A 17,603-nucleotide genomic window follows, 5' to 3' on the forward strand; every position below is an offset into this window, starting at 1 on the left:
TGTAGTGAACTAAGCCTCAGGTCAAATCCTGACCTTGAGGGCCTTCCTGGGACAAGAACTGTATTTCATTGATTTGAGTCCAGAAACACAAAATCAAGTCCATCCAGAGACTTTCTAAGTGTCCTGCACTGATCAATTGAAAGAACACTCTCTTTTTTATTATCATTACTATTTTCTTGATAATCAAAGTGTGTTTAGTTCAAACCATTTTTAAATGTTGAAGTGAACTACTCATTTTAAATCAACTGTGAAACAGTATTAATGAATTTTTAATCCTCATTCAAAGTAGAAATCAAGTTAGAATGTGTTACAGAGTAATTATGCATTTTCTGATTTTCTGTCTTTGAATGAGCAAGTGTAAGTTGGTCCAAGGTTGGAGACAAACGCAAACAAGTTTGTTGGAACGAACTGTCATGTTTTTAAATCCTCTCAGACATAAATAGAGAAGCTGGCACCTGTTTCCTCCCAACTCGCCTAAACATTTCTCTTGTCTGTCTCAAAAACATTTTCAGTCTGTTCCAAAACATTTTTCTGTTTTTCTGACTTCTAGTGACCTCTTACGTCACAAAAACACACCCCTGATTAGCTATTTCGGCCAATCAGGACTTCCCAAATGAACCGGAAACAGAACTCTTTAAATGTCGGCACTTCCTAGTTCCAGCCAGTCGAGTGCGGTGGGAGAGCAGTTCAGTTCGGGGAGCAGAACCGAACAGAAAAAGTGCTGGAGAGAACAGGAGGTTCCAGACATGATCCGCAGTTCTTCCGAGTCTTGTGGGAATTATGCAATCTTCCACATCTGAGTGGAACTCTGACAGACTCACAACTCATGTGAGCCCACCCGTGAGGTGAACGTGTACTGCACTAAGTACCGTCACTACTCCGGACGTTTCCCAACCATCCTACGGAGACGCTAGAAATGGTAGCGTTAAATGGAACTCCGTACCAGCTGATTCATCTTCAGAGAGGTAACGAGTCGATTTCCTACCGAAGCGTACCGGGGCGAAACTGGGTTCGGATGGAGAGTGCCGTTCTTATACCGACACATAACAACCCCTCATCCATCTTTTCTCTCTCTTTAAACTCCCTCAATTTCCCATCTTTAAAACTCTTCTATCTTGCCAGTAATTCATCCAGATATTTTCAGAAATGTCTGGTTTAAAGTTGCAAGGGAAATCATGGCCGTATGGTTTCCTAATTGTAAAGCTTGCTAACTAAGCTATGTTGTTGTTTTTAGAATTTGCCAAATTAATGTAAATGTGTGATGTTAAACTTTGATTCTGTTAATAAATGACCGCATGCATTTGATGGGTCAAAGAAAATTAACGTCTCACGTCACATTTAATTTCAATGCACGATATTATTCAGTCCAGAAAAATGAATGAATCCGTTTAATTTATGAATATATCACAGATATATGTTCATCTACACTTGTATACTTTTTTCCTACCACATCTTTTCCCTCCCTTCACCTCTCTATTAATGTGCTTGGACACAGAGCTCTATGAGCAGCCAGCCTCTTTAGCAATGACCTTTTGTGTCTTGCCCTCCTTGTGCAAGGTGTCAATGGTCGTCTTTTGGACAACTGTCATGTCAGCAGTCTTCCCCATGATTGTGTAGTCTACAGAACTAGACTGAGAGGCAATTTAAAGGCTTTTGCAGGTGTTTTGAGTCAATTAGCTGATTAGAGTGTGACACCAGGTGTCTTCAACATTGAACCTTTTCACAATATTATAATTTTCTGAAATACCGAATTTGGGGTTTTCATTAGTTGTCAGTTATAATCATCAACATTAAAAGAAATAAGCATTTGAAATATACAGTATCAATCTGTGTAATGAATGGATATAAGACACGAGTTTCACTTTTTGAATGGAATTGCTGAAATATCCAACAATTTTCAGTAAGGTCATCTTAACAGTTTCTTTTTTTGTGCTGAAACGTTTCACCTTCCATCCAGAAGCCTTCATCAGTCAAGAAAACACACAACACAAAACTGATTCTTCCCCCCACAGCTTACTCCAAAGTGGAACAAACCAGTTATGTTGGTGCTAAGATGCCAGTGCCGGCCCTCTCCCTCGTCAACAGTCATGTCAAACTGGTTCAAAACCAACAAAGTCCATGCTCATTAATCCAGGTATACAATCCATCAATTTTCAGTCAGGTCATCTGGACAGTTCTTTTGGGGGGGGGGGGGGTGCTGAAACGTTTCACCTTTCATCCAGAAGGCTTCATCAATCAAGGAAACACACAAAACTGATTGCTGGAATAAATAAACTTTTCACGATATTCTAATTTTATGATCAGCACCTGTGTATGTCTTCTTTGGCCCACTGTTCCTCCTCTGGACATGTCCAAACCACTGTCCCTTCTCTGAACATGTCCAAACTATCTCAATGTGTCCTCTCTTCATCTCCCAGTTGTTCAACCTGTGCTGTACCTCTGATGATCAATCAACCTTTATTTATACAGGTAAATGATCTCATTCCTAATCTTATCCATTCTTGTCGCTTCTAATGAGAAGCTCAGCATCTTCATTTCTGCCACTTCCAGTTCTTTCTCCTGTCTTTTTGTCAATGTGTAGTGGATAGTGTCAAAATATTGGAATTTATTAATAAATCAGTCTCATAAAATTATAATCAAACGTGAGTTCTTTCGTAGGATTAATATTATAAATTATATGAAACGCACACTAAAATGAAACACTGATTCACTTTTAAGATTTTGTGATTTTATTGCATATATCTGAAGAATAAACTAGTAATGATATGATATATATATGAAACTGATCATTTTCAAATAAGATGCAAATTTATGGGAAATACATTTATCTTTGAACTTTGAGGCTAATTGACTAGTTTGTTATGGGTTGAAAGAATGTATCTCTTGATCTAGTGAAGTAACTAAATGCTAATCTAAATAATTCTAAGTGAACTGATTCTACTATGGTAATGCACCTCAAATCACCAGCAAGAAAAATTAAGACTTTAGTCCTACTGGGAGTCATGGTACTCTCAGCCTCTAACAATATGTACCAACCTGGTTCTCTCCAAATTAATATTATGACACAGTGCAGACAGCCGTCCAGGAGTCACTTTCATTGGTTGGAGGAGCGAAGCTGCATCCCTTGATTGGCCCTGGTAATCAGCTGAAATACTGGTTCTGAAGTTTTGGTCCACACTGTTTCTGAAACTTGGTTAGCATTGTAACCATCCATCCATTTTCTTCCGCTTATCCGGGGTCAGGTCGCGGGGGTAGCAGCTTAAGTAGGGAGGCCCAGACTTCCCTCTCCCCAGCCACTTGGTCCAGCTCCTCTGGCGCAATCCCGAGGTGTTCCCAGGCCAGCTGAGAAACATAGTCCCTCCTGCGTGTCCTGGGTCTTCCTCTGGGCCTTCTCCCGGTGGGACATATCCGGAAAATCTCACCAGGGAGGCATCCAAGAGGCATCCTGAACAGATGCGCGAGCCAACTCAACTGGCTCCTCTTGACATGGAGAAGCAGCAGCTCTACTCTGAGTCCCTCCCGGATGGTTGAGCTTCTCACCCTGCCTCTAAGGGAGAACCCAGACACCCTGCGGAGAAAACTCATTTCGGCCGCTTGTATCCGAGATCTCGTTCTTTCGGTCACAACCCAAAGCTCATGACCATAGAAGAGGGTAGGAACAGAGATCGATCGGTAAATTGAGAGCTTCGCCTTTTGACTCAGCTCTCTCTTCGCCACGACAGACCTGTACAGCGCCCACTTCACTGCAGACGCTGCACCTATCCGCCTATCGATCTCACGTTCCATTTTTCCCTCATTCGTGAACAAGACCCCAAGATACTTGAACTCCTCCACTTGGGGAAGGACCTCCTCCCTGACCCAGAGAGGGCACTCTACCCTTTGCCAGCTCAAGACCATGGCCTCGGATTTGGAGGAACTGATCTTGATCCCGGCCGCGTCGCACTCGGCTGTGAACCGATCACGATCACGATGAAGCCAACAGGACCACATCATCTGCAAAAAATAGAGATGCAATCCTAAGGCCAGCAAAACGGATCCCCTCAACACCTTGGCTGCACCTAGAAATTCTATCCATAAAAGTAATGAACAGAATCGATGACAAAGGGCAACCTTGGCAGAGTCCAACTCTCACCAGGAACAAGCCCGACTTACTGCCGGCAATGCGGACCAGGCTCTGACACCAGTCATACAGGGACCTAACAGCCTGTATCAAAGGGCCCGGTACTCCATACTCCCAGAGTACCCCCCACAGGGTTCCTCGAGGGACGTGGTCGAACGCCTTCTCCAAGTCCACAAAGCACATGTAGAATGGTTATACAAACTCCCGCGCACCCTCCAGGACCCTGCTGAGAGTGTAGAGCTGGTCCAGTGTTCCACGACCAGGACGAAAACCGCACTGCTCCTCCTGAATCTGAAGTTTGACTATCCGATGGACCCTCCTCTCCAGACCCCCGAATAGACCTTACCAGGGAGGCTTAAGAGCGTGATTCCCCCGTAGTTGGAACACACTGTACGGTCCCCCTTTTTGAATAGGCCAATCCAGGAGAACTTCCCTCGATGTCCACACAATATTGCAGAGTCGTGTAAGCCAACGCAACCCTACAACATCCAGAGCCCTAAGGAACTCCAGGTGAATCTCATCCACCCCTGGGACCCTGCCACCGAGGAGCTTTTTAACCACCTCAGTGACCTCAGCACCAGAGATTGGAGGGCCCTACCCAGAGTCCCCAGGCTCCGCTTCCTCAGTGGAAGACGTGTCGGTGGGATTGAGGAGGTCTTCAAAGTATTCTGCCCACCGACCTACGACATCCTGAGTTGAGGTCAGCAGCACACCACCCCCACTATAAACAGTGTTGGTGGCATACCGCTTTCCCCCTCTGAGACGCCGGATGGTGGACCATAATTGCTTCGAAGCTGCGCAGAAGTCTTTCTTCATGGCCAATCTGAACTCCTCCCATGCCCGAGTTTTTGCCTCAGCGACCACCCGAGCCGCATGTCACTTGGACTGCCGGTACCCATCAGCTGCTTCCGGGGTCCCACAGGCCAAAAAGGCCCGATAGGAATCCTTCTTCAGCCTGACAGCATCCTTCAACGATGGTATCCATCACCAGGTTCGAGGGTTGCTGCCGCAACAGGCACCGACAACCTTGCGGCCGCAGCTCCGGTAAGCCGCTTCGACAATAGAGGCATGGAACATGGCCCACTCGGACTCAATGTCCCCCACCTCCCCTGGAACATATTCGAAGTTCTCCCGGAGGTGGGAGTTAAAGCTCCGCCTCACAGGAGACTCTGCCAGAAGTTCCCAGCAAACCCTCACAAAACGTTTGGGTCTGCCAGGTCTGACCGGCATCCTCCCCCACTAGCATTGTAACCACAACCTATAAATATTTGTAATGTTAAAACAGCTGTTTATAATCCTTTCAGTACATGTAAAAATCCAAAAAATTCTAGTCTGTCATCAATTTGCATTAATTAAAACTCTTAGCTATAACTATAATAAAAACAGTAAGTTCACAGTTTCAAAGTGTTTGATTGGTTAAAAATATATTTTAAACACCCCTCCACCTCTAAGAAAAAGTAAAAACAGAAAATATAAACCCTTTACTTTGCTGGTAACTTTAATTTGATGTCAATGATGTCAGCTGATGTCAATAAACTCTCACCCAGATTAGTATGAATCTGAAAAAACCCTCAGTCCTGATAAATGATAACGCCCTCATTTGATTCTTGATATTCTTAACCCAGGGAGTAGAACTGGTGACTTTTCCCCCCTGGCACGCCACTCCATTCCCCCTCATCAGGGGCATTTCCTTCGACATCTGATAGGCCGGAAGATGTCCGTCATCCATCCTTCAAAACCCCTGTCACTTGCAACGCCTCTGTCAGCGACCCATCTGTACTTACATTATATGGGGAAGAAAAAAAAAATCCTTCTCCCACAATATCACAAAACTCCCATCAGTTGTCTGTATATAGTCTTATTATGAGTTATTGAAAAATATCATTCATTTAGGGTAAGTCAATGGGCTTAACAGGTTCATATTCATCTAACACCTCTCCGGGAACGTTGATCACAAACTCAAACAGGTGACCCTTCATCTAGAGCCACTGCTCGAGTGAGTGTTCACCCTTCTTGGAGCTTCTTCAGCTTAGATAACCTGAACAGGTGATAAGAGATACAACAGCACAATACCCTGCCCAGTTGGCGGGCAGTCAGTCAGCCACAGTTCATCCTTCTATCCATCATCCTATCCCTGTTAAGTTTTTCTGAAGTGAGCCATCACAGTCATTTAGCATTTTATCAGCGACACTTATTAATTGTTTTTCTCTTCTCTCCATGCACCAAATTTCACAAGTCATTATTAAGTAGTATGCAACATTACTCTAAAAATGCTATGTCTTAAATCATGTCAGTAGTTGTTAAAATTCATTATTATATATTTTATGTTAGTATCTATTAAAGAATAGTTAAAAATAAGTAAAAATAGTGTATTACAACTCTGTTAGCGCTTGTAAAAATCTTACCTGAAATGAAATGCTGCTATAGATTTGATTTAATCTATATTTAACTCTGTCACTGAACATTTTAAGTGATTTAGAAGTCAAATATCTCACAGTTTTTGCTCCTTATATTTTATACAATATTCCAGCCTAATTTATTATCCAAAACAACCTCTCAAATTTAGCTTATCTACATTACAGAAGAATCAATTGTCGTTACCTCACTCATTGTTCTATCTGCCCGGTTTAAGTCCACAATTCTTCATCTGGGAACACATGTAGAGAAAAAAATATGTGTGTGTGTGTGTGTGGGGGGGGGGGGGGGGGGTGTACAACCATCTATCCATGCCATTTTACTAATGGCGTTATAGTTAACAGTTCTAAAAAGCAGTCCCAATAGTTTTTCCAGTTCAGCACTGCTCCAGAGACCTGTGAAGGGTTAATATTATTCAAGACATACAAGTCACATAATTTAAATAATCCTCAAAGACAACCTTTGTCTAACCAGTACTTTTTAAGGGACAGGCACCGGAGAAGTGAAATTTTCACTTTTGAAACATAAAATTATAAATTTCAATCCATATTTTTTTAATTTAACACTTAATACTCCATCTCAAACCTGTAGGACAATTGCTGTGAGATAATTCCAGCTCCCATCATGACTCATCCAAGACATTTAGTTAAATCCCATAGTTAATATCGGCTTCTATTTCTGTTTAAAGTGGTCCATAATTAAGGTGGATCCATTTATCTAGGTGAAGCTGCACTGGGGTGCATTATGACATAGTGTTTGTCTGAAAAGACGCTGTCTTTCCATCTCTGTAAAATATTAAGCACTCTCTGTGTGTTTGAACGTGACTTCTATTTAACCAGAAGAATACCACTGAGGTCACAGGCATCCCCTGCAAAGCAGGCCTAACCTTGCAAATGAGGCTTGTGCCTGAAAACCTTATATGCATGTTTTTGGTCTGTGGGAGGAAAATAATAATAATAATAATAATGTCATCACAATGTCAGCACTGTATGTTTCGATACAATGGCGAAATTAGTCTCTGCATTTAACCCATCCACCACCAGGTGGTGCAGTGGGCAGCTATTGAAAGCGCCCGGGGGACATTTTGGGGATTAGACGTGCTGCCCAGAGACGCCACGTGATGTGCAGTGACTGGGGATCGAACCTGGGACTCTCGGGTCCCAAGTCGGCTGCCCTGCCTCTACACCATCTCGGCCCCTAAAACGGAGTACCTGGAGAAAAACCCATGCATGCACGGATAGAACATGCAAACTCCACCCAGAAAGGTCCCCGGACCAGGATTCGTACCTAGGACCCTCTTACTGAGAGGCAACAGTTCTACCAGTTTTGCCACCGTGCTGCCCTGAGTGTCCTTGGGTGTCCTGAAAAGCACATTTTAAATAAATGTATTATTAGTTTTATTACCTGAAATTAAAATCCATATGTACACAGCTACATTACCAACCCTCGCATGAATCAGTGTTGCTTAAGCTGCATAGTATGTTATTTATGTAACTTTAATGAATAATTCAAATGTTTAGATATTATTGTCCTCTCCTCTCCCCTGAGTCCAGATGAGAGCCATCATCACCCCCAACTGATCCTTCAATTTTACTTAATAAACATAAGAAACACCTCAGCATTTTACCTCAGGTGAACCACCTGATCACCTTATCAGACCTAAACTAGTGCCAGGATGGGTCTGGACATCCTGCATCTTTTCTGTCCCACTGAAATAATCAAAAGATGATGAGTTCTAGAATTGCACTGCTCAAGGTGGCTGCATGTTGGAGCAGCTCTGTTACTTTCATTCTGAGATTTGCTTTTGAAAACTTTAATTCCTCTTTTTCTGGATGTAAATCACATTTTTTGGATGATTGTTTCCTCTGGTATCAGATGCTGTGCAGCTGGAAGGATTTTTACTGAAACTTTTTTAGTTTTGGACATTTGTTATGATGCGTAACCATGGCAACAAGGCAGTTTTCTACAACCAACAGCAGCTGATTAACATCTCAAAAGCTCAAATAATATCTCAACTACATCCCCAAATCTCAAATGAGTTGAAAAGGATGTTCTGTGGATGCTTTCTCATCTACCAGCCAGCTGTGCTCGAGTGCCTGAACACTGAGATCCTGGAACTAGCAGGAAACACGGCTCATGACAGCGGAAGGACAGGATTGTCCCTCGGCACCTACAGTTGGCTGTCCGCAGTGACAAGGAGCTCAGCAGCTGCTGGGAGGAGTGGCCATCGCTCTGGGAGGAGTTCTGCCCGGCATTCGGGTGATCATACAGCCCGGGGGAACCGAGAGGCCAGCCGAGTCTGGGTGGAAGGATCGGACGGCATCTGCAGCCAGTTTCTTAGGATCCACTGTGGAATGAACCTTTACAAGAGATCCTTCCTGCCTACAGCCATCAGTATCTATAACATCTCTTGTATGAAATGAGGATAACAAGCTACAACAACAAATAATTTCCCTCTGGGATTAATAAAGTATTTTTGAATTGAATTGAATTGTATGTACACAGATAAAAATGTACCATGGAAGCCAACAATTTTCAGTCAGGTCATCTGGACAGTTTCTTTTTTTTGCTGAAACGTTTCACCTTCCATCCAGAAGGCTTCATCAGTCAAGGAAACACACAACACTAAACTGATTCTTCCCCCAAACAGCTTACTCCAAAGTGGAACAAACCTGTTATGTTGGTGCTAAGATGGTGTCTTTGGCACGCCCCTAACTCTTGTGCCGGCCCTCTTCCTCGTCGACAGTCATGTCAAACTGGTTCAAAACCAAAATGTCCATGCTCAACAATCCAGATATACAATCCAACAATTTTCAGTCAGGTCAGACGACTCTGTTAACCAGCCTGCTTATCTGGGCGAAAGGCTCCAGTCACTCTGATCCAGACAAAACCAACATTATAACACTACTTACACCAACTTGAGTGCGGTGTTTTCTGTCTTCTGTCCAGGGGCCTGTATGAACTGTCCCTGTTGGTCTAGAAAAGTTATGTAAATGAATTGATGTTAATATAAAAAGGTCACTTACCAATTTTATGTCTGATGTGGAGCGTTTGCCTTTTTTCCTCTGCCTTGGCTGTATAAACCTTTGTGCATTTTCTGTTATGTGACCTTGCACTAGATGGCTATTGATGTTACAGGTTCACAACACAACACTGTTTCACAATGCAAACTTTCAGTCCCACAAGACATTGATAAGTAGACAATCACTCATCCAAGGACATACACCATGGACACACTTCTTTCATATCACTTCCACATCACGTACACATTATTTGTTTTGACTAGTGTCAGTTTTAGCTTAAGAACACACACTTAAGAACACCACACACATAGATGCACCTTATTCCTTATATTTTATCAGCTTTTCAAGGCCCCAATCATACCTTTTGTCTCTTTTTTCTCTCAAAAATAAATCCCTGTGTCCCTCTCTGCCTGCTCTAAAGATTACTAGTTATCCCTATCTCAACTCCATATAGTTTTGTGTAGGTACCTCTTCAAGATTATTTCTAGGGATCATCCAAATACATGCGATTATTTTAAGGATTCTGCCATATCAGGAGCACATCCCTGAGCGAAAGAGAAAAAAATGAAAACGTCACTCGGGGATGCACTGCTGACCAGTCTGTTTTCAACTACAAACCTAAGGAGGCTATAATAAACAGAAACCCGAGGTCATCAACTTCTTTCAAGGAGTTAGCAAAGCTCCCCACAGGCACCCAAAACCCAGTAGAGTTTCTTCAAAACTGTCACATGACTACACTACTTGAAGCTTTCCAGATGTCCCAGTTTTAACGCGTTTCTAATATACAGCAATGGGCAATTAAACCCGGAATATCTTTCGGACTGCGCACGCTTCTCGTAAAGATTTTAACATCAACAAAAATGACGTCACAATTTTTACGTGGGGCTTCAAACCTTCAGCTACGTCGGATCCTCCGCATTTCATCGATAAACAAAGGACAATTTATATACGGGCACTTAAATCAACTGGACGAAGCATATTTTTAGAGAAAAAACAGTCTCGCGTGTTTATAACGTTCACGGACCACTTCTGGTTAGCGATGTTGCTAACGTCACTGGCCTGCTCCCCCGTGCGCCCAGGCAAAAAAACGCCACGTATATAAACTTTTACGTCCAATAAATACACTCACAAAATCACGTATTATACTGTAACGTTCTACTGCCTTTCAATTCACTAAACTGCGAGCACAGGACCAAAAACAGAGCAGCCTGAAGTTCTTATGGCACACACAGAAATTCGATTTAACAGGTTTCCTGCTTACCTCATGAAAGTTAATAGCCGGCTTGTACAGTCTGCTCAGACTTGGTCACCTGCTGCTGTGTCACCATTAAACAATAAGAAATGAACTACCACTTCTAAAGACGGGAGACCGGCATTTCAGGCACCACACTGTTACAAACAGGAGCTGGTTGCAGGTCACAGTTCACTGCAGCTAGCTGTTGTTAGCCGGTGGGCCTTAGGCCTCCTCTCGGACTTCCCTCAGAAGCGGCAACTCACACTATAATGAATCAAGGAAACCTGAATTCAGTTTTACCAAATGTATTAAAATCAAGGCATGAAAAGGTTACAGTTTATAGTGCTGGCCAGTCTGGTCTACGTCATGATCAGAAACCGGAAGGGGTGATGTCCTATGGCATTACAGATTTATAGGCCCTAGACTCCTCCTTTGCAGAAGGGGAGCACAACCTGTAACGTGCATGAGGGGGAGCGACTAAGTGTGATCTCAACGGATCTTACGTGGTTTGACGTGTAAGGAAAAATGAGACGATGCATCAAAATACTTTTTGCGTGATGTAGCAAGCAAAATGAACTCTATTCCTTGATGGATATTGAATCCCTGGGAGACTCTTTTTAGAGTTGCTGGCCCAGTTTAACCCAGTCAAAACTGGGTCATAATTTCATTATAATCCGTCTTTGAGCAGATCAGAAACTCAGGGTCAGTCTAGATAATTGACTAACAGGGTCCCCCCAGAAGAGTTGGAAGAGGTGGCTGTGGAAAGAGATGTCTGGGCCTCCATGCACAAGCTGCTGCCCCTGCGACCCGACTTTGGAACAAGCAGTAGATAATGGATGGATGGAGTCTAACAGCTTCAGGGTAAAAGCTTTTCCTCAGTCTGGTGGTTCTGCGCTTAATGCTCCGCAGCCGTCTGCCTGAAGGAAGCGGGGAAAAAAGTGTGTGTGCTGGGTGAGTGGGGTCCTTCTTGATTCAGGTGGAAGATGCAGGTGGAAGGTGCAGGTGCAAGTTTTAAACCTCATGTTGAAAACTTGGCAAAGAAACTGAAAGTAAAACTGGGTTTCTTTTTCAGAAACAGATCCTGTTTAACTCTGAATTCTAGGAAACACCTTGTAACTTTTACATTCCTCCCCTCCATTGACAATGATGACATTATTTACATGAATGCCCCTACAAGCACCTTGCAGATGTTGGACTATATCATGGTGTGCTAAGATTCATAACTGGCTGTAACTACTGTACCCATCACTTCACCCTGTATTCATTGTTGATTTGGTCATCATTAACTTTACGCAGACTCTCACTGGTACATTTTCATCTTTAAATCACTTCTTGGTTAAGTTGCCTTCATATACAGACCCTTTCCAAAAATTAGAATATCATAGAAAAGTTGTTTAACTTCCATAATTCCACTGAAAAAGTTGATCTTTAATAGAGGATCGATTCAAGGCCCACAATATAAACGATTTCAAGTATTTATTTGTTTATTTTTACATAATTTGGGTTTCCATCTCATGAAACCCACGAAAACAGGATTTCAAAAAACTTAGAATACTGTGAACACATCAGCTCACACTACTTCTCAGTTTTTGCAGAAAAAAAGAAATAAATTAGGATCACAACAAATCAATTAAAATATGGTACTTTCAAAACGATATGTCAATCTTAAATACTTGGTTGGGAATCCTTTGCTTTAATCACTGCCTCGATGCGACGTGGCATTGCCTGGGAGTTATGGAAGCCAAGATTTCCTTGATGCTTGCTGTCAGATCTTCTTTGTTGTTGGCTCTGGTGCCCCTCATTTTCCTCTTGAGAATACCCCATAGATTCTCAATGGGGTTTAGATTCGGCGCTGTCGCATGGGCATCAAACCAGGTTTTGGTGCTTCTAGCTGCATTGGCAGGGGCCAGGTCCTGCTGGAAGATAAAATCTGCATCTCCATACAGATCCTGGGCAGAAGGAATCATGAAGTCCTCTAAAACATTCTGGTAGACTGTTGCGGTGACCTCGGATTTAGGAAAGCAGCGTTTACCAACACCTGCACCGGACATTGCACCCCAAATCATGACTGACTGTGGATATTTCACACTGGACCTCAAGCAGTATGGGCTCTGTTCCTCACCTTTCTTCCTCCAAACCCTTGGAACTTGATTTCCGTATGAAAGGCACACTTTACTTTCATCGGAAAAGAGGACAGAGGAACCCGACAGTTGTAGTCCATCTCCCGGATACGTCTGAATGTGGTGGTTTTTGAAGCTGTGACTCCCGCCTCATTCCCCTCTTTCTGGATCTCTGCCAGATTCTGGAATCTTCTCTGTTTGATAATCCGCTGAAGCCCACGATCATCTCTTTTGCTGGTGCATCTTCTCCTGCCACAATTTGTCTTTCCACTAGACTTTCCATTATCCATATGCTTGGACACAGCACTCTGTGAACAGCCAGCCTCCTTAGCTATGAACTTTTGTGGCTTACCCATCCTATGGAGGGCATCAATGATGGTCTTCTGGTCAGCTGTTATGTCTTCAGTCTTCCCCATATTGAACCGAACTGAGATAATTGAACCAAACTGAAGCAATTTAATGACACCTGGGGAAACCTGTGCAAGTGCTTTGAGTTTAGTAGATGATTAGTGTTACACTCAGTTTAAAACATTCATGCCCTGCAAAATTTGGGCTGATTTCTCCACAGTATTCTAATTTTTTTGAAATCCTGTTATACCTGGATTATTGAGCATGGACTTTGTTGTTTTCAACCAGTTTGACACGACTGTCAACAAGGAAGAGGGCCGGCATTGGAGGAGGGGGTGTGACAAAGAGACCATCTTAGCACCAACATAACTGGTTTGTTCCACTTTGGAGTAAGCTGTTGGGAGAAGAATCAGTTTTGTTGTGTGTTTCCTTGACTCATGAAGCCTTCTGGATCGAAGGCAAAATGTTACAGTACAAAAAAAAAAACTGTCCAGATGACCTGACTGAAAAATGTTGGACCTGTTTTTATGGGTTTCTTTATGTAAAAATAAACAAATAAATACTTGAACTCATTTAAATTGTGGGCCCTGAATCTTATCACCTATTAAAGATTAACTTTTTGAATGGAATTATGGAAGTTAAACAACTTTTCCATGATATTCTAATTTTTTGGAAAGGGACTGTATATCGGGCAGCACGGTGGCGCAACTGGTAGAGCTGCTGCCTCTCAGCGAGCAGATCCTTGGTTCAAACCCCGGTCCAGGGTCCTTTCTGGGTGGAGTTTGCATGCTCTCTCCGTGCATGCGTGGGTTTTCTCCGGGTGCTTCGATTTCCTCCCACAGACCAAAAACATGCATGTTAGACTGATGGTAACTCTAAATTGTCCCTAGGTGTGAGTGAGAGAGTGAATGGTTGTTTGTCTCGTTTGTCTCTATGTGGCCCTGTGATGGACTTGCGACCCGTCCAGGGTGTACCCCGCCCCTCGCATAGTGATTGCTGGACATGGGCACCGGCGACCCCGGTGACCCAAAATGGAATAAGCTTGTAAAAGATAGTGGATGGATGGGACTGTATATCCTACTTCATGAGTGCAGCTACAGCGTGTGCTTTCAGGACATAATTACCTGCAATGTACACTCAGTGCGGACTGAATTAAGCAAAGGGGTCTTTTCTTACTCCACTCCTGTATCCTGGAACACTTTTCAAAAAGATCTGAAGCTCTTGACCTTGACCTCTCTAAGGGACTTTAAACATCCTCTAAGGGTGCATTCACACTAGCCCTGTTTAGTCCACTTTAATCGAACTCTAGCTCGTTTTCCTAGAAAGTCCGGTTCATTTGGGGAGGTGTGAACGCGCCATCAAACTCTGTCACGGAACAAAAAGGCGAACTCTGGCCCGGGCTAAAACCTAGGTCTTGGTCCGGTAGAAGCGAACTCCAGCGCGGTTCGAGTACAGTGTGAATGTAAACAGACCGGGCCCCGCTCCGCAGGACAAACAAACACATATTTCTCTGACCTTATAGGGAGCCGTCAGCTGCCTTGTGTGGAAAAACAATATTCTCCATGTTCTTCTGTCTCATCTTCTGCTCATGCTAAGTCCATTTGTGAAAAATGACAAAATATAACTCCTAAAACTGCTAAAACTTGATGCCACTTCATTTTATTTTTATTTACAGAAGAAGAAGAAGACGTGTCTTCAGAGGTTTTTGTGTTGTTTCTTTCAGTAGTTCTTGGTGCAGCGCCCCCACAGACGAGCGGGGGAATAGGTTGGTTCAACAGGTTGGCTCGACTGCACAGTGCAGTGTGAATGCAAACGCACCAACTCAAATGTAAACAAAAGGTCATGAATATTGGTCCCGAACCGAACCGAGTCTACCGGACTATCTAGTGTGAAAACGACCTAAGTTCATGGCAAAAACCAATGCAGGCTTGTTCCTGTTTTTAGTTTTTTCTTTGCTTTATAATGTAGCTGTTTTTTGTTTCGTTTTTATATAATTTCTTCTATTTACTTTTCATTTTAAATGCTATTTTTATGATTGTCTACTGTTGTCTGTACCTCGTATGTGTTCTTTGTTTAAAACAGGGGTGCCCAAACTTTTTCTATGAAAGAGCCAAATTTAAAATCTATCGGAGAGCTGTGGGCCAAATTTAATAATATAATATATGAAATGCAAATAATTCTTTAAGTAAAGTCCATTTATTTATTATACAGTCATTTATCCTTCCATTCTGTATAAAGAATATTACAGAACAGGCTGCATTGGTGGTTGTGGTGGTGGGGTGGGGTCTGGGGATCCTCCCCCAGAGAATTTTGAACAAAGTAGATGCCATGTCCTGCATTTTGGTGTATTTTACAAAGGTTTATTACAGTAGATTAACATGAATCAAAACATGTGAACTCTGTTATTGAAATCTCTGGCTGCTAAGCGTTTGTAATGCAACACCACTGCAGCTCTGCAGGTAAGGGATGTTCACTTCAGGACAAATTGAGGTCGCTGACGCTGACTGGTCCATTGCTGACGTGCCGATAGTTTTTTATGCTGGTAATTCTACTTATACTTGAGTAAATTTTCAACAGAGTGAGTGTACTTTTCCTTGATTATGTTTTTTTAGTACTCACTCCACCCCTGGAGACAGCCAAAACAATGTTCTGTTTTCAATTATATTTTGAATTATGCAATATAAGCCCTATTTCAGTTCCATTAAATTTCTGTTTCATGTTATTAGTTTGATAACTTATTCAGTCTTTTAATTTCTTTCAGCTCAAGTTAAACAAAAAACAGAAGAAGCCAGTAGATCTGAGGCAAAGTTCCTAAAAATAAAAGCCTGGTCCAAATCTCGAATTAAGCAGCTGGAGGGGGAGCTGAAGAAAAGCCAGGTGAGATTTCCAAATGAGCATATATCATCTACATCTAAAAAATTCATGAAAAAGTTGTATATTTTTTGTCAGTCCCTTCATAAAGTGAAACTCGTATATTATAAAGATGAACACACACACAATGAAATATTTCAAGCCTTTATTTCTTGTAATTTTAATGATTATGGCTTATGAATAATGAAGAAAACAAAATTTGGTATCTCAGAACATTTTGAATTTTTGGAAAACTTTCCATATTGGAAGACTCTTCGGATGTTGTCTGGTTCAGGAGTGGCTGACCTGAAGAATGTGCCACTTGTAGCTCACATCTGTTTATCTGTGCATAGAGTGCATACTTTTTCAAAATAGAACTTTATCTCAATATTCTAATTTTCTGAGACCGAGTTTTGGTTTTTCATTATTTGTAAACCATAATCACCAAAATTACAAGAAATAAAGGCTTGAAGTACTGTATTTCACTCTATGTGTAATTAATCTGTATGACTTTTTGTGGCTGTTTATTGTTGTTGCTGTTGTCCATTGTGTCATCATTCTTTGTTGAAATAAGGGCTCTCTTGTAAATGAGTCCTTGAGGCTCAATGGGATTTACCTGTATAAATAAAGGTTGAATGAAAAATCTAAAATGGTAAATGGTAAATGGACTGTACTTACCCATTCATACAGCCCTGTTCTACAATTGAAACTAGGGATGGGGCGGATCCAGTATCGGTGTCGGCCTCCGATACCAGCATAATTGACGTATCGGATTTTTCCGATCCAACCTGCAGAGATTTCCGATCCATGATGCATGTTGGCTTCAATCTATGGAATGGATTTCCTGAACGGAGTCGTGTCTCATGAACCCAGAGTAATAAGAGCCGCCTCACATTCAGGAAATCCAGTTCATAGTTTGCAGCAGCTACAACGTGCGGACTGAGTGAGCAGCACTGTGGCTAACGGTTAGCCAACTTTTCATGTAAACATGTCCGCTGTGTGGAAGTATTTTACACTAGAAACACCACAAAACAAGACAGCAACGTGCAATGTCTGCAGAGCCATAGCGCCACATTAAACTGCGGTAAAGTTAGTTTTATGATGGACGTTCGAGCTCCGTGGCTTCAGCGAGGCGCTACTCTTTGTGCTCAACCCACAACAGGCGACTCGACCCCGGTCAGCCGCGTCCAATCTGCCCCGCTCAGTCTGCCCGTCTCTGAGGAGGGACAGACTGAGCGCGGCTGCCCCAAATCAGGCTGCTGCTTCAGATTGAACAAGAAGAAGACATCGCTGAAGCCCCGGAGTTTACAGAGAAGTTGATAAACTTCATACTTAATGACCAACCACTATCAGTTGTAGAAAACGAAGGATTTCACAGTTTGATACTTGCAGCCAAGATATAGTTTACCCTCCAGAGATATTTACCAGTACAACAGTAGACAATCATAAAAAAAATATGATTTGAAAATTACAAGAAAATTATATATATATAT

The 17,603-nt window shown here is 42.4% G+C and overlaps 1 protein-coding gene across 1 annotated transcript in view; it reads left to right on the forward strand.

Moving 5' to 3' along the window:
• Positions 1-17,603, forward strand: part of LOC119427455 (coiled-coil domain-containing protein 69) — a 168,043-nt gene that overhangs the window by 33,543 nt on the left and 116,897 nt on the right. The window contains exon 3 of the mRNA XM_037695080.1: positions 16,022-16,137. Within this exon, the coding sequence (XP_037551008.1) occupies positions 16,022-16,137 (116 nt within the window). The remainder of the gene's footprint in view (positions 1-16,021; positions 16,138-17,603) is intronic.

This window comes from Nematolebias whitei, chromosome 2 (genome assembly GCF_014905685.2).
Source record: "Nematolebias whitei isolate Nwh7 chromosome 2, NemWhi1, whole genome shotgun sequence".
NCBI lineage: Eukaryota > Metazoa > Chordata > Actinopteri > Cyprinodontiformes > Rivulidae > Nematolebias > Nematolebias whitei.